Source organism: Mustela nigripes, chromosome 2 (assembly GCF_022355385.1).
Source record: "Mustela nigripes isolate SB6536 chromosome 2, MUSNIG.SB6536, whole genome shotgun sequence".
NCBI lineage: Eukaryota > Metazoa > Chordata > Mammalia > Carnivora > Mustelidae > Mustela > Mustela nigripes.
In genome coordinates this window covers 179607847-179630423 of record NC_081558.1, presented here as the reverse complement: position 1 = coordinate 179630423, position 22577 = coordinate 179607847, and the positions used below count along the sequence as shown (strand labels likewise).

Sequence of the window (22577 nt, the reverse complement as noted above, 5' to 3'; positions counted from 1 at the left end):
AAACAGGTAAGTCTTAGTGATTTCCTTTATTTTCAGTCAAACATGGATACTATAGAAGACTTTGGGACCCAAAGGAGAGTGGGGAGCCATTCTAATTTGGCTATATTTATAAAATGCTCTTGTGGTCCATTTTCACAGTCATAAATTTTATACTGTTACACTATCCTTTACTAAAAATAAAACTTATTTTCAGTCCTTAAATTAGGAAACAAGGATTATTATACATTGAATTCAATGAAAATATAGTTGACCCTTCAACAGTGTGGTGTTATTAGGTAGGGGCACTGACCCCATGCAGTCACAAATCCACACATAACTTTTGACTTCCCAAAAACTTAATTATTCAAAGCCTACTGTTGACCAGAAAACTTACCAATAACGTCAATTAACACATATTTTGTATGTTGCCTGTATTGTATTTTGTATAATAAAGTAAGAGAGAGAAAGGAAAATGTTAAGAAAAATCATAAAAGTAAATACATATATGGTACTGTCTATATTTATTGAAAAAAAAACTGCATATAAGTGAACCTGCAAAGTTTAAACCAATGTTGTTCAATGGTCAACTGCACTGACCTTTTTTTTTTTTTTTTTTGCCTTGCTTTCCCTAGCTTCTCTTTTTTGGCAAAAGGATTACTTTAACAACTGTTGTCAAACAAGAGGTTGCCAATAGAGAGAAAAAGAGCATAGCAATACCTCTGTTATCAAGAAGGATGCAGCCCAATATCACATTCTATTACTGGATGTAAAAGTCATGGGTGGGGGGGTGCCTGGGTGGCTCAGTGGGTTAAACCACTGCCTTCGGCTCAGTCATGATCTCAGGGTCCTGGGATTGAGTCCCGCATCAGGCTCTTTGCTCAGCAGGGAGCCTGCTTCTCTCTCTCTCTCTGCCTGCCTCTCTGCCTACTTGTGATCTTTCTCTGTCAAATAAATAAATAAAATCTTAAAAAAAAAGATTTAAGGGGCACCTGAGTGGCTCAGTGTGTTAAAGCCTCTGCCTTCGGCTCAGGTCATGATCCCAGGGTCCTGGGCTCGAGTCCCACATTGGGCTCTCTGCTCAGCAGGGAGCCTGCTTCCTCCTCTATTTCTGCCTGCCTCTCTACCTGCTTGTGCTGTCAAATAAAAAAATAAAATCTTTAAAAAAAAAAAAAAAGATTTAAAAAAGTCATGGGTGGTAGAGATTTCAGGGTATCAGAGAAGTGGAATGTGGTATGAAAATCTCAGTACTGATAATAATAGCTAGCCTTAGAAAACATAAAATGACCATCTGTCAGATGATTGTGTTGTGTAGACTACATTCTGTGCTCTGAGAGGAGTGCCTGGCAATGGCAGGCCCAGTGGAAAGGGGCTCAAGATTGTGACCCTTTAAGACCAGAGATAATCTGGTAGCCTTGAGCTTTATTTTATTCAACCTGCACAGTGATATATATTTTATTACTTGCATTTAAGTGCCTTTAGGAGAAAACTGTACTCTCCCCTTAGCCCCAAGTACATCCCTTACTAGCTCGGTAGCCACACTTTTAGCCTGATCCCTGTGGGCCTAATTTAAGTATGTGCTCCTATTTTAGACACTCCCTTGTTAAAACACAGTGTGTTTCTAGAGACCAATGATGGCTTCCTCCTTTGATGCCATTATTTAGGTTTTTGGAGCAGCAGAAAAATGGATCAGCTTTTCAATTTCCTCTCTGTAGAAATTGAGTCCTGTCAAGGGACATAAGACCGTTCTTCCATACTTACTTCCTTTAAAAAGTCAATTGAATTGAATTCACCTTAGAGGAAGCCTAGGATTGTAAAGTTTGATTTAAGGAACTCTAATTGTTGGAGCACCACACAACAGATTGTTCCCTTACTCCGCCCCGCCCCCCCCCACACTCCCCAGAACCTGAATGCAGGTGTGCACAGACCCACTGCTCCCATCCCTGATGGGTGAAAATGGATCTAGTAAAAAAATCTTTATTAAAATCTTTACTAAAAAAAGTCTTTACTAAAAAAATCTTTACTAGATCCTTGTGGATCTAGTAAAAAAATGAAAATATTTTTTTACTAGATCAATCCTTCCACCATTAGAGATGGAAAGGTAAATTTATGAATGAGTGTCAACCACCTCTACCAGATAAAGCTGATTGTATGAAGTGTATAACTGACAAGTCTGTTCTAATGGACTATACTAAACTCCTGAAGATTTACCACTGAAGAGTTCACAACAACATAGGATGGCAAGACTACGGCTAAAGTCAGCTTTGCCATTTATTCTCAAATAATATTCCCAAATTTGCCTTGGAAATTACATCTGCTATTTGTCTAATTGCAGTTTAGCACTCTAAATAACACCTATTTTCTATAAAAAGATCAATATCTATTAAAATATTTCATTAATACAAAAAAAATATTTCATTAATACAAATACATGAACTGTAAATACCAGTACACTTAAACTAACTTGTGAATAAAGATTTGCTATTTCAATATCAAGTATTGATCCAAAATAATTCCTTTTAAGGAGAAAAATTACTTCCCAACATTTGTTGTATCTAAACTGGAATGACCTTATGGGTGAATGTCTGATAAGATTATGATCATATATGTATGTGATGATGATAGCAGCATACATACATGCTTATTTTTGGTTAAAGATTAAACGTTCCCAGCAGATTCATAAAGAGCAAAAAGTCACTACTCTTATTTTGCATCCCATTTTGTTTCTATTTGCAACTTTCAGACATGCATATTTGCATTTTTGTGTATGTATATAGGATGTATATATGTTTGTATATACATCCTATCCCTGCCCTTTGCAAACTAAAGAATCCCTTTGCAATCAGTGTGTGTGGTAAGCTGGTGAAGTATACAGAGAAGGAACTGACATATCTACATGGCTGAATAACTTGGAATTTACTCTTGAATAATAAGTTTTTGTATATATATATATTTTGTTCAACATTTCCTGTGTGCTAGATATATACGTAAGCATAGATGATTAAACCACTGAAAAAGATCTCTTTTTGTTAATAACACATCAGAATTTCTCGTCTTCCAATTCGTGGTGATTATGTGTGCATGAACACATGAGATCTATGGAGATTATGACCTGTACAATGCTTGGTCTTAAATTAATATAAAAACCATGATACTGGATAGTATAACTTATTCAGTAAGCATTCTAAATCAGTAATAAAAGTTGGTCTAATTATTTCCATTTGTGTTATATAAAATAAGTTAGATAAACATTGCCAGCAGATTATTTAAACGCAAAAAAGGCCACTTAGATATTACCTTATAGTTTGCTTCTACTTGCAAATTTCAAAGAAGTGCATTCTTATAAATTAAATAAATATGTTCCTTGGATATAATTCCCCAAATTTAAATACATAATATGTCAAACTTTTTCATCAATAATAAATCATACTCTAACCAATTAAACCAAAATGATAGTCTTTTTTGATAGGATTGCAGATGATTTTCTGGTTGTGAGACTTAAATCATGTTATTAAGTTAGGCACCGTTCAAGTTCATAGCAGTTGTTAACAGCCCACTCCTTTGGTGATTTAACAAAGACAGCATGCCCACTAGGCGCAGACACTCTCCCGGGGAATGGAGGAACAAAGACAAACAAACCAGGTATCATTCTTGCGCTGTTGTAGCTTACAGAAGAGCTGCTTGGGGTTCAAGAATCCATAAAAGATATTTTCTATAAATAAACAACAAAAAAGCTAAATACCTGGGAAGAATAAAAGATAAAAAGTGTCGCTTCTGATTAAGATTTATTTCTAAATGCACTAATAAAATTCAGAGGCACCTCTGCCTCTTAAGTGCAAACTATTCAGTTCAAACTATTAGAGCTGATGGTAAGCAGGATATTGGTTAATCAATTTTCTAATTGTATCTTCCGTTGTGATATTCTTTACTTGGCATTGTGACTGAAATGTTAAAAAGCTAATAAACAGCCTTTGGAAAAGGAATCAGACTAGAAGACCACATGCACACTGTGTGTGTGCGTGTGCATGTGTGTGTCTGTAGATAGAGCCAGAGGGAGAGAGAGAAAGAATGTGAGAGGATCACTGTTTTATTCCTGTTGGTATCTTTGGTTGAAACATGCACAGTTTGGCTTCAGAGAATAATTCCTTTAAAGAAAATAATTCATCAATATTTAAGTTGTATTCTCTTTTAAAAAAGTAGAAAAGCTTCTGTAAAAGTTACTGATATAAAATGATTTTTGAAGCCAACCAAATAACTAATTTCTATTTTCGTTGAAGAAGAGAAAGGAATGAAAAAAAAAATTGGCTGTCACACAATAATAAATTTTATCTGCATTCAAGATGTTCCTTAGAAATAGTAAATAAACTCTGATTAAGACTTGTTTTCACCCGTTTTTCTCTCTGCCTTCGATTGCAAAACCAAACTCTTACTACTTCTTTCTCAAGATTCAGTTCTTCAGCCATTCGCATGATCTCTTGAGAGGAAGGTTTATTCTGTTCTCCGAAGTGCCTCTCCAGAGCATCTTTAGCAGCAATACTGAGGGGAGGGGCGTAGAGAAAGAAGGGGGAGATGATAGTGTTTTTATGATGTTTTGGCAGATCCAAATTAAGTAGTGTTGAATATCCTAAATATCAACATTAATACCATTTAAAGACTTTGAAAGCCCTTCCAAAGCGTCAACAAAGCTAAATATGCAGTCTGTAGAATATTTAGATGCTTGTCTTATGCAGGGTATCCTGAGCCAAGTTAAGAGGAAAGTAGTAAGGTGTTCTGGGCTTTCTGTATTTGTCCCATTTTGTGCCACTAGAGGGCACTGATTTCCTAATAAGGAAATGAACATTGGTGCAGGCATTTCTAAATGTCTCTAAGAAATCATGTTATTTACAATAGACGAAGTGTTCAGTGAACTCATCGACCAAAACAAAACCTGTATTTTAGAATTTCCTCTGTAATTTTTATGCAAATCACCAAAAGATCAGCAATTTTTCTGGTTTGAAATGCAAGGTAGCATGTTGGACTTTGAGACTGAAACACTGACTAGTTTTGCTGTTTTTAATAACATAGATATCAAGTTGCCACAGCAAGATGTATCGAAAAGGACAACAGAAATGATCACTCTCTGTAGAAGTGATTGTTCAATTTGTATTTTATCTAAGACTTGTAGAGCAAGTGTTCTTGAATCAAATAACCTACTTTTCTATCAAATGTTAAGAATTACTAGCTCTCCCTTTCTCACTACTAAATTACTAAATTGCGCTTTTTCACCAATCTTGTTTTTTTCAGTTGACTCTACTCACCATACATTTATGTTTCGTTACACCTACATTATCCTCACTCTCCTGTTTGTATTATATATTCCATCTCCTCTGGATGTTTTAATATCTCAATACCTTATTGTTGTTCTTCGCTTCCTTTTTCTTTCATTTGCTCCCACTTTTTCATTGTACAAAGCTGTAATGTGGGGAAAAGAGAAATGATTACAAAAACAAAGCAGGTTCAAAAAAAAAAATCAGATTTGAGTTTCAAATTTTCTTTGTAAAGCGATGCAAAATAAAGTCACTATGCATTTTTGTCTTAGATTTTTGCACTCTTCATTATTTTATAGTACAAGACCAAGATACAGATGTTAATGCAGAAATATTAACTTTGCACAGACAACTGTCTATTAGTGGTATGCTGACCATACTTTTCTTGGAACACTTGCTTTAAATGCTTTCAAGCCTTGCTTTTTATCCAGCCTTCTCATTAGTTGAGTAGATAATTTTATTACATTACCAATTGCTTCTGTACTTACTTGGAAGACTGGTACGCACAAACGCTCTGGTTACAGTAATATCGGGTTATAAAAATTCATGGATGATCACTACAGTACGAACAGAGCCAGAAAATCTGGATGTGTTAAAAAAAATCATTTCACCACTTCACGCCTCTGCCACATTATCCAGAAAGCGTCCTTATGCAGCTTCTTTTCTCACTATATTTACCTTCTCAAGAAACTTATTTCTGCACATGCATGAGCTTTCCTCTTTTCGGGAATATGAAACATTTATTTTTCATCTGAAAGAGAAAAAAGCCAACTAAACTGCAAACCTCTCTGCTTTAGCTTAAATCCTAGCAAGGAAGCCATCGTTTTTAGGTTAAGACATCACAGAGCCTAAAACTTCAGTACCTCCTACTTGCTCAGCTTCCTCCAGCCATTTAGATAATATTGCTTTTAGCTTGCAGGCATTTTTAAAGCTGAGCTGCAGGTTTTCGAATCGGCAGATAGTTGTTTGACTGAATTCAGAGCCGTGCACAGCTGCCAGGGCTTCCCCGACGTTGGTTTGGGTGTAGCCTGTGAAAGGGCAGGAGAGATCTGTTAGCTTCAGCTCTTCTAGAAGCATTCATTTTGGCCGGTTATCACAGAAATTGTGTCCTTCTTCATCAACTATTACATATTGCTTTAAAGCATATATTCATTGGCAATTTGAAATTGCTTAGTAAGTTCAGTGCAGAATTGCTCAGTACTCTAAAAAACACTTCTAGTTATCTTTTTCTAGAAGTCAAAATTATTCAGACAGGAACCCCTGCCATTCACAATATTTAGTGAAACTGGATAGATATGTCATAACATGTTATATATAAGATACTTATAAATTCTTTCTACTCTTATTAAATATCTGATATATGCTCAACAATATAGTATATTAAATGTAATGCATAAGTTATAATGATATAAATATTTTTATCTCAACTGTAAGAGTACAAAATTCAACTATATTATTAAACGGTACCAAATAAAAATAAGAATTATGCTGACTTTCCCTGAAAACGTGTTTATTATGACAGTGAGATCACCCAATATTTTACATGTATTTTTGAGCACATTCATTTTATCATTTGGTAATGCTTCTATCTTCAGGCCAAAGCTCTGTTTAGATTGTCCCAAAATATTTTTAGAGTACAGGTTAGTATCAACCATCAACACAGAATTTGAAATACAGCCATATGAATAGCAAACTGAAAATGGCTGTTACAAAGGTGCCCACTGCTGTGTTTATTCCATATAGTAACTGCATATTAATTCAGGGCCTAAAGCTATATATCTGTATGCATAAAACAGCTACGTACAATGCCCATCAATAAATATCATTACAAAATTACCTGTGCTTCATGCCACAAGTGCAGACGGTGGAACTATCATTTTCAATACATTTAAGAGATACACTACTTCGTGAATTCAAGTCAAGGTTAATTATTATAGTTATTTTATGTTAAGAACACTATTGAATAGAAAGTGTGCGAACAGACAGTTCGCAGAGAATTACAAATGACTGTAATACACGTGAAATAACACTTTTCAATCTTCACGCATAAATTTGAAATGAAACCACCAGAGCACGTGGGTGGCTCCGTCAGGTAAGCACTGGACTTTTGATTTCGGCTCAGGTCACTATCTCAGGGTCACAAGACGGAGCCCCGTGTGGGGCTCTCACGGGATGTGGAGCCTGCTTATGGTTCTCTGTCTCCCTCTCCCTCTCTCCTACCACTTGCACGTGCGCTCTCTTCCCTTCTCAAGAAAAACATACAAAAAACCCAAAAACCTACCGCGGGAACCACTTCAACCTATCTGATTTGCAAAGATCCAAAAGATTAGACCATAGTTTTCCTTCAATAATTTATTCTATGTGCTGCCAGTCACTGTTCTAAGTGCTGAGGATATGCTTTTAAGGAAAAGCAAAAGTGGATAAAGAAAAAACTACTGCTTTCATAGAGATTATATTCTAAGGAGTTTGCCAAGTGATACTCGTGGTGGTGGTAAAATTTGGTATAACCTCTGTATAGACCAATTTGATGACATCTATCAGAATTACAAATATACGTGCACTTCAAGAAATTGTGTATATTGGGGTGCCTGGGTGGCTCAGTGGGTTAAAGCCTCTGCCTTCGGCTCAGGTCATGAACCCAGGGTCCTGGAATCGAGCCCTGCATAGGGCTCTCTGCTCAGCGGGGAACCGGCTTCCTCCTCTCTCTCTGCCTGCCTCTGCCTACTTGTGATCTCTCTCTCTGTCAAATAAATAAATAAAATCTTAAAAAAAAATGTGTGTATTTATACAGGTACAAAATGCCATCAGTGGAGTGAATCATTGTAGGGTGGTTTTTAACAATGTAAGATTGGAGACAACCTAAATTTATCATCAGTAGGGGACTGGTTAAATAATATATTCATGAAATGGAATTTGATAGACCTATTTAAAAAATCTCTCTAAAAATTAATAAGGAAAGCTCTATCAGATAAATGGTTAAATAAAAAAAAATCTGAAGATATGTAAGTATTTGCTTATATGTGCAAATGGTATCTCTGGAAGGATGCAAAGAAACCAACAACATTGATAAACAGGAAAGACAAACATAAAAAATACATTTTACTTACACTCTTTATGCCTTTGAATCATATGAATGGCTCATCTATTCAAAAAAGTTCAAACAAAATAGGGAGAAAAGCACTTCAAAGTTAATCTTGAGGTAGGTAAGTTGAAAAAAAATATCAATTAAAAAATCTATGTATTTAGGATCTATAGAATGAACACGGAAATAAAAGGTTTTTTTTTTGTTTTTTTTTTTTTTGGGTAGGATTTTCATAATTGGACTAACTTAAATCCACAGCACAGATGTAGAATGAGAAGTATCGTGGACTTCTGAGCAGAGAATAAGAGACTGACCAGTACTATCAAGGATTTGCAGACCAAGTTGTATGCCCATTACCCTTAAGAAGTGCATACCTAACTTAATTCTTCTCACTTTAAATTCATTGGCAAACTTCTCAAGTTCTCGGATTTCTGGAGAATCCATGTCTATTGGCTCTTCCACCAATTTACTTTTCCGCCTGAGTTCCTGCTTGAAATCAGTGACGGTGGGGTCCTCTGCCAGGAGAGGCTGGTGCATGGAAGGAAAACCATGACTCAAAGTATGGTCAGGAAACTTATAAAGACAAGGTGTTAAGCTACCTGTGAATAAACAAAGAAAGAGAAAGAAAAGGGCCATTTGTAATTATCCGCCATTTCTACACAAGCAAAAGTTTTGCACCTTAGAAGCCATTATTCCCCTGCAGCCATCACAATTCTACAAGGTTAAATAACATTCAGCTGTCTGAAATGGAAGTCAGGGTGGCATAGTATAAATGTGGTTATTTCTTTTCCACCTTCCTCAGAGCAGTGAAAACAAAAATAACGCCAAAGAGCAAATTCTCTCAGAAGTATGTTTTCCATTATTTTGTTTTCTCTTAAAAGACACCTGTTCCTGTGAATCTGAGGTTCAACTGAAACCCGGATGTATGTTTTGATCTCTGTTTTAATTCATTACACAATCTGCGATGTTTATTATAATCAAGGCATATCGTTAAGTGCTATGCTGGGAAGTTTTCTTAGGATTCGAAAATGGACTTTACAATATTAAGAAACTCCATGGTTTTATCAGCCAGTGCTTAATTTCAAGGGGAAATAATCATGTCATTTTAAAAATTGAATGAAGGCAGGTAAAAAGAAAAGTATGAGAACATAAAATACACTAATATGCTTAAATAGATTCAAGGAGTGAATAGAAAAAAGTAATTTCTAAAGTTCTATTAAAAAGTCAGCAACAAGATTTCTTGAAAAGTATACAATATAATGGAATCATTTCTTGATTATTATTTAAGAAACAAAAGTAAGTGGCAGGAAGGGTGTAATACTAGATATGATGGGCATTTACCCATAAATGAAGCATTAGATCAGTTGATTGGGTTAAATGATAAATGACCAAAAAAGATCTAATTCTTAAAAAAAATTGTTTCCAGATTTCATTCTTTACTAGAAAAGAAGAGTTTCTCAATTGGGGACATTGGCTAGAGGATAGCATAAGCCAAATTTCCACACATTTTATTTCTATTTTCCTCATCAATATATCACATTTTTATTGGTAGAGATTTCACTTTGATTTATATTAAATGACACTTGTATAACCAACACATTTTAATATAAATAGAATATTTGGTAATTATTCACTTTTCTTATGATTATAAATAAATATTTAAACTAAAAATAAATTGCTATAGGATATAGGCAATAATCATTCTTGAAAACACTGGAAAAATTTATCAAGTTTATGCTACCTATTAGTTCTCTATAAATACATTCACGAATCAAAGACATGAGTAATAATGTCGTTTTCCAGAATATATAAATCTTACATTAATATATCAATATGTAATGACCAAAGAATAGTGTAAGTCATCAAATTGTTGGCTCGTATTATTTATATGACAATATATAATTATAAGGTATACCCCTTTCCAATAGACTATAATTTTTCTGGAAGAAAAGTAAATATACAAGGGAGGAGTTAAACAAAATAGCACAAAATAAATTCAGCTTCTGTGAAAAATATGTGAAAGAAATCATTTGTCTAGAAGAAAAATCCATGCTACTTTTTACAAACCAATATTACTATTTTACTTTTTAAAAGTCAGTTAATCATCCATTTTATGCTTTAGTGGGTAGTATATTGATCAGACCAGATACCATTTTTTTTTAAAGATTTTATTTATTTATTTGACAGAGAGAAATCACAAGTAGGCAGAGAGGCAGGCAGAGAGAGAGAGAGAGGAGGAAGCAGGCTCCCTGCTGAGCAGAGAGCCCGATGCAGGACTCGATCCCAGGACCCTGAGATCATGACCTGAGCCGAAGGCAGCGGCTTAACCACTGAGCCACCCAGGCGCCCCACCAGATACCATTTTTTTTTTTTTTTAAGATTTTATTTATTTATTTGACAGAGAGAAATCACAAGTACACTGAGAGGCAGGCAGAGAGAGAGAGAAGGAAGCAGGCTCCCCGCCGAGCAGAGAGCCCGATGTGGGACTCGATCCCAGGACCCTGAGACCATGACCTGAGCCGAAGGCAGCGGCTTAACCCACTGAGCCACCCAGGCGCCCCCCAGATACCATTTTTAAGAGAAGTTTTTGACTTTTTAATTCATTACATAGTTTAACTTTTGAAAATGGTTATTATTAATTTGGGGGTTATTTTCAGCTTTCTATTCATTTTGTATTTATGCTAGTTGAAGTAAAAGACTAACCTACCTTAAAAGAATACTGATCACATTTATTTTAGCATTTATTTGATATTTATCTCAAGATTATGTTTTCACTTAGGCTTATAGACTTGGATGTTAGATATATGAAAAATCTTTGCTTCTTTCATGATTCAAAAATACCACATGCCATTAAGACACTTAACGATGAACTACTCTGAGAAAGAGTAAAAGCAGTGAGCAAAAATGAGGCTGCTGGGTTTTTTCTCTTTCTTACTGTATTTTTTTTTTATTTGAAGTACAGTTGACACACAATGATACATTAGTTTCAGATGTACACCATAGTGATTGAACAACCCTCTATGTTACGCTCCGCCTGCTGTAAGTATGGCTACCATCCATCGCCAGATGATGCCATTAGAGTATCACGGACTATGGTCCCTGGGCTGTACCTTTCCAACCTGTGACTTATTCAGTCCATGACTGGAAGCCCATATCTCCCACTCCCCTTCACTCAATTTGTCTGTTTCTCCACCTACTTTCCTCTGGCTGCCATCAGTTTGTTCTTTGTATTTATGGGTCTGTTTCTACCTTGTTTGTTCATTTGTTTTCCTTTTAAATCCCACATATAAATGAACTCATATGGTATTTGCCTTTCTCTGACTTATTTCACTTAGCATAATACCCTCTAGGTCCATCCATGTTATCACAAATAGCCATCGGGAGAGGGGGAGGAGGGGCCAGGGGGGAGAGAGGAAGAGAATCTGAAGCAGGCTGCATACCCAGCACGGCGCCCAACCTGGGGCTCGATCTCCCAACCCTGAGATCATGTCCTGAGCTGAAATCAAGAGTTGGATGCTTAACCAACTGAGCCACCCAGGTGCTCCCTCTCATTCTTTATTTAAGGCTGAGTAATCTCTCTCTATATATATATATGTGCACACTACTGTTTGATTTTTGCACATTTAATGTATTTTAAGGCACTTTAGATAACTCATTTAACCTATGTCAAATTATTTTTATTGTCTGTAAGTAGTTTGTTACATAGCTTTTATATGATAAGCCATAAGTCCTGAATTTGTTAGCAATCTCTGTCACTATTTTCAATTTCTCTTGCTGACCATAGTCACACATGATGACGAATCTTCCATGTGATACTTTGTGCTGTATTCATTTCACATTTGTCATCTTCTTAACCTTATGTAAAAGCTAGAAAGATTTTTTTTTTTATTCACAACTTAAGATTTAGAAAATTTAGGTAAAAGGCAATAACCTCCCTCGGGTGCCACAATGAATCAACGATACCGTTGAAACCAGAACTGAAGTCCAATGATCACTTCACTAAACCACATCAAAACAAAAACCTCATTCATTTTTCCGGCAGTCTGTCCTCCGGTAAATCAGATGACTTTCCTTTGAAGACATCTGCAGTTTAAACACATTCAGCTACATTAAACAGATGATTTCAGACAAAAATATTATAATTATTAAAAACTTAGAAGATAGTCACCTCTATTTCTGGAAAATTATAAATGTAGTTTATACATTGTAAACACTCTGGGGGAAAAAAAATCAACATTTAAAAAATAAATTTGAACACAAGTCCATGAGAAGAGCACAGAAGACGCCATGTTCAGAGGTCTGGTGTCTGGAGCAAAAAGGAAAACATGATGTGTGATACATTTGTATTTTTCATTAAGCAAATATAGCCATAGTTACCCACACAGACATGGTTTTCCTGGAGCTAACCAGCCTTGAACAGAAATTCATGATGGTCACAGGCACAGTCAAACAAATGGCAGTGTCTATCCCGTGATCCTGTATTTGGGGGAGAGTGGAGAGTGACTATGGTATGGTAATTATGGAAAAATATTTTTCAAACCTTTCTAAGGCATGGATTATTGAAAAAGAAAAAAAAAAAAAAGAAGACGAAGATAAAAGCAGCAGGGAGTCCTGTGCAGTAGAGGTCTTGTAAACCATTTCCAGAACATTGATAAAGCAAAATTATCTGTAAGCCCCAGAGAAGCACACAGTGAAAGAGCCTGGAAGCGTTTGCACATTATTTCCAGCCCAAAGTACATGTTCGCATTGTGGATGAATCCACCAAAGCCGTTCTCAATGGCTGTGTATATACTTGTGTGTGGCAGAAGTGGGAGAAGAGGTCAATCTTTTCAAGCAGGCCATGGGGAGGCAGAGGTGGCCGGCTCAACACTGGGGCCCTGCCCCATGTAACTGCCAACATCTCTGAGATTATGGGCCTGAAGCCTTAGAAGAACAGGCAGGGAAAGCAGAGGGATACAGTAAGACACACCATCTTGATGGAGATGTGCAAAGGAAGGTGTATTGGATATTTCCATTTATTTCTTTTTCATCACACAAGACAATGCAAAGCAAACCGTGACTGCGACTTGTGATCTCTACTCTTTTGTGCATTGGTAAATCCTATCCATATACAACAGGGATCCTCTGCCTGGTGTTGTAATTTATTTGGAACACGGCCATGCAGAGTTGTTTACACATCGCCTATGGCTGCTGAACCGAGTAGTTGAGAGACTAAGGAAACAGGGAAATTACCTCATGTTACTGCTACTGAACAGCCTTTTCTCATTCAGAGGTTAAAAAAAACCCTTCAGAATCACTTCTTCCCTCAGAGGCAATACAACCAGAACAAGTTAGGGAGAAACAAAATGGGAAGGAAAGGAGGTGAAAGAAAGAAGAAAAGGGATGAGAAAGGAAGGGGGAGGAACAGGGGGAGGAGAAAGAGAAGAAGGAGAAGAAAGAAAATAACTTAAGAATAAGAGACGGGCTCTGACGTTGACTGTTTTTCCATGTCAGCCATCAAACTGATTTCTGTTGCCTTGTGCCTAAGAGCGCTGGAGCCCTAGGGCACTTTCAGCCACAATGATCTTTTCTCTTATTATCCACTTCCCATTAAAAAATAAAACAACAGCAAAAAAAAAAAAAAAAAAAAAGGCCATTCATCTTCGTGGTTAATTCCCAAACCTCCGCTATTTTGCTTTTCTCTGAAAATGAGCTTTGAAACGAAGACTCTCACAATTCACCTTGGTTTTGGCCATGACATAATCTGACCCCGCCTGGTTTAGGTCATCCCTGTGTGGCTGATGGGCCATCTCCACAGGAGGGCGGCAGGGTGGGCAGCCCGCTGAACAGGTTTCCCAGCTTCACCCAGCTTCGGAAACCAGAGAACGGAACCAATTTCAGATACCCAAGAATTAGAGTTTCTAGAGGGCTTTGTTGTTGTTGTTGTTGTTGTTATTTTAGTGTGTGTTTATCTAGAAGAGCTTTTTTTTTTTTTTTAAAGATTTTATTTATTTATTAATGAGAGAGGAGACAGCATGAGGAGAGAGGTCAGCAGGAGAAGCAGACTCCCTGCTGAGCAGGGAGCCTGATGTGGGACTCGATCCCAGGACTCCAGGATCATGACCTGAGCCAAAGGCAGTCGCTCAACCAACTGAGCCACCCAGGTGCCCCTCTAGAAGAGCTTTTGAAGAGCATTTTTAATTCACTCTAGGCTGTTGAAGGGTTTAAACTCTCAGGAATGAAGGCACAGAAGACATTCTGTTGGAAGTGTATCGAAAGAGAAGATCATAGGAAAAACCAGGTCGAGCTGGTACAAATCTGCCACAATCCAGCTTCAGCGGAGTGGTGGCTCTCACCACAACTCAGCCAGGAAGAGGAGGAAACTATTAGCAAGGACGAGGATGGAACTAGAGGGTATTATGCTAAGCGAAATCAATCAATCGGAGAAAGATAGTTATCCTATGATCTCACTGATATGCGAATTTTAAGAAACAAGACAGAGGAGCGTATGGGAAAAGAGGAAAAAATGAAACAAGTTGAAACCAGAGGGGGAGACAAACCATCAGAGATTCAATCTCAGGAAACAAAGTGAGGGTTGCTGGAGGGGAGGGGCGGGAGGTGTTGCGGGGAGGGACACTGGGCAGGGTGTATGCCCTGGAGAGCATGAATTGTGTAAGACTGAAGAATTACAGACCTGACCCCCGAAGCAAAGAATACATTATATGTTGTTAAAAAGGAACAGAAAGATATATTTAAATATTAATAAAAATAAAGTGAAGCACAGGGTGTATGTCTAAAAAAAGAGAGACGGAAACTCAGAGAGGTGAAGGGACTTGAAGGTTTCTAATTAGTTCATGGTGCGGCTAATTCATTTTTCCCAATTAGTCATTCTTTTCAGTGTGTCCACTCCTAGACTATAAGGCACAGTGGATTCATCTGGTAACTGCGAAGTCCTCTCTCTCAACCTTAACAAAAAATTAGTGAGAGCTCTTATTCATTCAAGGAAATGCTCAAGCTAAATGGAAGCATCAGACTAGGTTCTAAGGTTGCCACATTAAAATAAAGCAATTTCATATGCTTTGAAATATAGGTCTTTCTGTACCTTTCCTTTCCTATGGCATATGTGACAATGAACCTGTCTTTGTTGTAGGTGATAAGATACTTCTGTGAATTGTGTGGCAGTGGCTGATTTGATGAAAGCTTTGAGACTTCTTGGAAAATTCTAATGACATTAACCAGGTTTCTCTTGTGTATTTTATACCTTTGCTTTCTTATATTTGAATTCCTATGTTTTATAACTCAATTTGTGTAGCCTCTCTGGGGATAAAGACAGGAGAGTTCAGATTCTCTGAGGTTTAATCTGCTATGATGCAAATACTCACACTAAACATATGTCAAATTAGTGACATTCTAACCAATAATAAAGCGTCACTCTCAAAAAATATTCAAATACCATCTCTATGCTTGCCATGGTGAGTTTTTCTTCCAGGGACAACATGTATTTGCTTTTAAGACTACGGTGATACATTCAAATCTTAGGATAACCATTTTTGCTCCTCATGGTACTAACCACCCAGGCTTTGGGTCACTCTAAAGGGCTCTTCTGGGACCCTCTCCTTTCCAGCTGCCGGGAGAAAGTGGGTTTGCTGAGGGCCTGCTGAGAGGACTTGGTAATATAGCCCGAGCTGCCCGTAGACTCTCACTGTGAACCCGGGCCTGGAAACAAGAAACATGTCAGAATTCTCAGGCCAGCTGCACATTCACTAGGCCAGTAGCCAGTGGCCTTCATCTGGTGGGGAGGGAGGTGGTAGCAAAAACCATGTTATAGTATTGGTGGGGGGGTGCCTGAGGGGCTCAGTCAGTTAAGTGTCCCACTCTTGATTTTGGCTCAGTTCCTGACTCAGGATTGGGATCGAGCCCCACATGAGTCTCTGCACTGTGTTTGAAGCCTGCTTAGGATTCTCTCTCCCTTGTCCTCTGCTCCTCTCTCATCAACCCCCACTTCCTTTTCTCCCTTCCTCTCTTAAAAAAAAAAAAAAAGTATTTGGCCTGTGACTGATGTTACCTTTGTGCTAACCTCAATCTATGCTGCCTGTCACTGGGTTTAAAGGAGCCTAACTGTGGAGCTGAGTTTGTGGGAATTACTGTGAGTGAATAGCAAGGACTCCCCTCCAAGAGACAGCAGCACACGGCCACGTGCTCGTCATTCCTATTTTCATAATCAAAATGTAGTGTGGGCCACAAGAAGCATTTTGCCTGCCTCTCTAGTGGCTAAATGCACAATTTACTATTTTTATAATGAAAGTAGTTTATCATCAAAAAAGGCTACTTTCATTAACCATGAATACTGATTAGCTATTAAATATATGAATCATAAATGATCAGTTTTCAAAGGGGGAAAATATGGTTGTCCCTATTTCATAATTATTAAAAAAAAGAGACACTAGGATTTACAGGTCAGTCTTCATTTTACTATAAAAGTGAGAACACTAGTTTATTCAAGAATGCTGCTTGGTAGGATGTAAGTGAAGCTAATTTATTCTGGAATATTTTATTTTAAAGTTTTAGTGTTTTATTTAGTCTCAAACTGAAAAATATGGAGAAATTAAATGCCAGTGAACTAATTTTTTATTCAGTTTTATTTCGAATTTATAGTCATAGATCCATTTTTTTTCTATGACATATTAAGGATGATAACAAGACACAGCAGTGAGGAAAGATTTCCCTATTATATGATTCCTTTATCTAAAGCTTTTCTCTCTCTCTCTCTCTCTCTCTCACACACACACACACACACACACACACTTTTTTTCTCACAGAGCCCCAGTAGTTTTTGTCACTCATCAGGTTTCTCTCCCTGCTGTAGCAATGAATATAAAACATCAAAGAATAGCTTAAAAAATTAAGTGAACAAAATTGTGTACTTTATTAAACCATGAAAATCTTTTTTTTCTGGCCTTATCCTAAAATTGAGTTATAAAGTTTTGTTCTGAATGGATTAGGTCAGATTTTCCTCTTCTTTAAGGAACGTGTTATCACTGCCTTCATACAAGTATCAATAGATAATTAACCTTGATCTACTGATGCTTTATTTATCTAAAGGAGAAACATAAGTAACTTTAACTCTTCAATCTCATTTAAGAATAACAACAATTCTGAGCTGCCAGAATTTCAAATGAATATCACTGAACCCACTGCAACTGACTCTTAGCTTTCAATGTTTTATTTATCTTTGGACCACACATCCAGAAAAAATATTGCACTGAAGATGTTTTATAAATCTGTGCTGTCTGCTTTGGTAGCCACACGAAGTTAGTGAGCCCTTCAGATGTGGCTAGTGCAACAGAGGAATTCAATTTTAAATTTGACTTTATTTGAGCTCATTTATGTTTAAATTTAAATAATTTAGGGGAAGGGAGGGAACATTGAAGGGGAAGAGATCAGAGAGGGAGATAAACAATATGAGACTCTGGACTCTGGGAAACAAACTGAGGGTTGCTGGAGGGGGGTGGGTGGAAGAATGGCCTAACTCAGTAATGGGCATATGGAAGGCACCTGATGTGATGAGCAATGGGTGTTATTCACAACTAATGAATCATTGAACATTATATCAAAAACCAATGATATACTATACATTGGCTAATTGAATTTAAATAAAAACATTTGAAATAACCACATGAGATTAGTCACTGCTGTATTATTACTGGATCGAACCCACTGATAACATCAAGTGACAGTCAGCCGTTTGATAGTCATCAATTAGAGTAAAAAGCATACAAAGCAAATAAAAGAGTTAAGCACAGAAGTTCAGGTCTATGGAGAACAGGGGCAATGAGATTTAGTCATTATGATCACTGAATGCATCCCACTATCAGGGAACATTTCAATAAATAGTGGTTTACCAGCAATTTCCAAAGTTAAGAGATGAGAATTTCATGATACGCTCTGGTCAAGATTCTCTCGGACCCAAGAAATCCATCTAAGTGTCCCCAACTCAATCTCTATAGGCAGACAATTTTTCTTACCTGCCATCACTCCATAGGTCGATGGCTGGTTTCCATAATGACAGGAAGGAACAGAATAATGAAGTCCCGTTGCTGTGTTTCCCAACGTTGTCACCGAAAAATATGTGCACAAACATTTAGGAGTTTGGATCAAAGACAAAATAGACGGGACTGGTAAGAAAATGTATGAGGATTCAAGATACATTCATTTCATTGCAAAAACACACATTTATGTGATTCTTAAAGTATATGGCATAATTCATTTTTCTCTTAATGGAAATCCTCTGATGAGTAGATTAAAAGCAGGAATCAAAGTTTGCCTCAAGTAATCAGATCATAAATCATTAGTGTGGATGATAGCATTCATTAACTATGCTCAGCTCTGTGAAGGGGTGACTGACCAGTTTGGATGTTGGCTAGTTGGGAGTTGCAGAATTCTTGTAGGTTGCATCTCATATAAACATTACAATAAACTGACTAGAGGAATAATCTCTTTAAATTCTTGTGTAATATGGTAATATGGAGTGGTCTTTCTCTGGAAGAATGAATAGAGAAATCAACTCTTGAAGAATCTTTACTTCTGCTTATTCTCCTAACAATTTCTTCCATTCAAAAGAAAATGTCCAAGCAACTAGCCTCTAATTGGATACAATCATAAAAATTTCCAGTAAATTCAGAGGTTTATGAAAAATCCATGACAGTGTATGATGCATTTATGTTGATGCTGAAACCAAGAGGTGGTATGTTTTTTGCGTGTACACAATCAGTTCAACAATTACAATAATAAAAGCTGGTCAAAAAAAATTGATTGTTGAATGACTTGAAATCTATAAAGGTTGAACCCAGTATATAAACATAACCATTCATAGTTACTCACCTTGTGGAATCAATGTATATGAAAGTAAATTTAAAATACTAAATTTTAATCGAGCTTTAAACACAAATCACCAACTAAGAGTTTGGGTATTGACAATAAAACCACCATTTATGTATTCTATTTTCTGTTTTCCTTCATATCCTGACCATAATGATGGGTTTTCATAAATATAATAGGATCATAAATCCTTGAATACATATGAGATGTTAAAAGTATAGAATTAGAATCCTTTGACAATATTGAGATGCCATCCAGTGATTAAAGACTTGAGTTCACTTCAGAGAGCAAAACATTTTCTCTTAATATTGAAAATCTTCAATATTGCACAGATTTTCGTTTTACAATTAACATGTAGAAAGAAATGAAGTCACTTTACAGCATAACAATATTTTATAATGATTACATGTAAATATCTTACTATGCAATCTAAAATTAAACAAATAAACAAGAAACCCATGTAATGTCCAAGTGTTCTTTTCATTATAAGCAATATTTCTAGTTTCTTACGAAGTAATTTATAATTAATGGAAAAATTATAAAACTGATGCTATTATCATGTATTTAAATACTATTATTTGTCTATTTACAATAGATATATCTATTATTTAAAATATATAATCAGTTATGTGATAATTGCTTAAATTTACTTATAGTACAAAATTTGGTTAAAATACTCTATTTTCTAAAAAATATGTTTGGGGAAACTCCCATTTTTTAAAAAATTTAAATTATGAGACTCTTTGGTAGATGAAAAACAAAACAAAAAACCGTCTACCTTAATGATTTCACCCAAATCCAGATATCCACTTTCTAGATTTTAAAAATTCAGCTGCAGATTAATCCCAAACTTACATATGAAAGAAATTTACTCAATCCAAGACTTTGTCAATTTATAAAGCTACTTCATTACCACATAAAGGACACATTAGCAACACATACTATTTGATTGCATTTGAGACAATATATTCAATTTTCAAGCTTACTTTTTACATTAGAAAATTACATAAGAAAATATTAAAACTTGGTTAGAGAGACTGAAGACTCTTTGGAACTCAGTTTTAAGATATTTTAACTCAGTTTGTGGGCTCTAAATGCTACATATTGCTTCTAGCTTTGATTTTTGAGTTTTGAATGATGCTAATAATGTTTGTTAAGATCACTTAATTACAGTATTCTTTGAAATCCACTGTTGTTGGTATTGGGAATCATTCAGTTGTGTTTACTACAAGGTATATGGATGTTCTTGGACGTAGTAAAACCAAACGAATCTCTAAGATAAATAAGTAACACCTTTTAAACACTAAATTATTTTACCTATCCCTTTAGTTTTGTTCCTTACCCATAAATATTTCCATAGAAACATTTTCTGGATTAAAAACACCCAGGCTTGCTGTTTACTTTTGTAGAAAATACATCTCCTTTATAATAAAGCCAGCAATTGAAATTACTACGCTTAATAATATTCTTTAAAAATGTCTAAGGTAGTTCGGCCTTTTTTAAATAGCCTTCATATTTAACGTAAAGGGAATTAAAATGAAGGAGAAAATAAAAGAAGCAAAGAGATTCTAAACTAACAAGATTGAAAGCATCCGTCCGGCCGCACGCAGACTGGTAGGGGAGTCCGTACCTGTGGACATCACGTTGGTTGCATGGTTGGAGACCGGGAGGCACTCGGCAGCGCTGTGGTGCATGATCAGAGGCAGAGTTGCAGAAGCCTCCGAATTCAGAGGTATGAAGGTATCAGCTGAAGTAAAAGGTTGGCAACTCATTCCCACAAGACAGGAGAAAGCTGAGAACTGCTGCTCCCCAGCTCAGACTTTTATTCTATTACTGTTTCCAAGGGCCGTTTCAAATCTCACTCCCTGCATATATACATCAGGAAGGCCCTGAGCACCAGGAGGGCGCGTGCTTGGTACTTATACTGCAGGGAAATCCCTTTATACATGTTAATCGTCTTTTCCCAGGGGTATTGCTTTATCATGGTGCATCGTCTTTCTTCTCACCGGAACCTAATCCATGCCCAAGAGGGACCCTGGTTCTGGGGTATAGATGGAGGGAAAGGGAGAAATCTGAAACTTGAGTGGAGAACTTTCGTGATTGAGACCTTTTAGAAAGGATTCAAGAGCTTCAGAAGTTAAGTGTCCCTCCAAGAAGTAATCCTAAAATGAATTGAAAAATACTAGGTGCCTCTAAGTTACTAACACAATAACAAATTTTTATACGGGAGATTCTTTTTGATAACTTCTCATTCAATCTGCAAAACAACATAAAACAAATATTACACAATTTTTAAGAAACTCTATTTAAGAAACTGTATTTGAGTTTGTAATTGAAAAAAACTCTAAGTTTAAATTGAAAGATGCATAGAAAACTCAATCTTAGAATGAATATATTGCCAACTACTGATTCGGACTTAACACGCAATTGTGAAAAATCATGTAAACTAATTTGTTATATATTATAAGTAGAAAATAGAAAAATTTTTATTACAGTTGTAGTACTGTGTAGAGAAGACAAACATGACTGATAGTATCATTTTTCCTTGATTTCAGTTTTCTCATTAAGAATGAATATTTAGTTTCGGGCTTAGTGAAAAGCCCTTACTACATGTTGACACTATCCTAGGCACTTTCTATAGTTCACATCGTGCAAATCTCACATCTGTGTGAATTATTTACCATACTGTCCTCACTATGCTTAACTCCTCCAGAACCCCTGATCTTAACCATTCTGCTCCAGAGCCTACAGTAACCATGGCAGCGCTGGGTGCAAACCTTCCACATCACGTGAGCATGGGGGGGGAAAAACCATATATATATACATATATATACACACACACATACATATATATATATATATATATATATACACACACACACACACACTACTAATAGTTATATACTACTAATAGTTCATTCAAAGATAAATATATTAGCGTCAGAAAAAAATATATATGGATATACATACATATATATATATATATATACTAATAGTTCATTCAAAGATAAATATATTAGCATCAAGTACAATGATCATGATTTCACATAATAAATGAGTGAATGCAATACTATTTTTAGAATGTCTGCTGGGGATAATAAAATAGAAGCAAACTGAGAGGCATAGAGATTACTGACTTTGTAAGCAAGGACTATGCCCCATTAGCTTTTTTGAAATTTTGTTTTATAGAATGTTTCCAGATAACTTGAATTGGCTGTTTTGTGCTAAACCTAATGTTTGTGTTGATAAGAATACTATCTCAAAAAACTTGCAACTTGAGTGTTTTGTTAGTAACCAGTTGATATTTTTTGGAAAATATAAGATTACCCAAATCATTAAATATTGCCTGAAAAATA

At 36.2% G+C, this 22577-nt stretch overlaps 1 protein-coding gene across 2 annotated transcripts; it reads right to left on the bottom strand.

Moving 5' to 3' along the window:
- Window positions 1-4301: 4301 nt before the first annotated feature.
- POU1F1 (POU class 1 homeobox 1) lies at window positions 4302-20993 on the bottom strand. 2 transcript variants are annotated; one of them, XM_059388172.1, is made up of 6 exons: window positions 20852-20993; window positions 18369-18518; window positions 8739-8963; window positions 6146-6310; window positions 5367-5427; window positions 4302-4512 (listed from the first exon to the last, which is right to left on the bottom strand). In XM_059388172.1, the coding sequence occupies exons 1-6, from the start codon at window positions 20991-20993 to the stop codon at window positions 4302-4304; spliced, it is 954 nt and encodes a 317-aa protein (XP_059244155.1). The 2 variants fall into 2 exon arrangements, with proteins under 2 accessions (XP_059244155.1, XP_059244156.1); XM_059388173.1 differs by having other exon boundaries at window positions 18369-18440.
- Between the last annotated feature and the right edge of the window lie 1584 nt (window positions 20994-22577).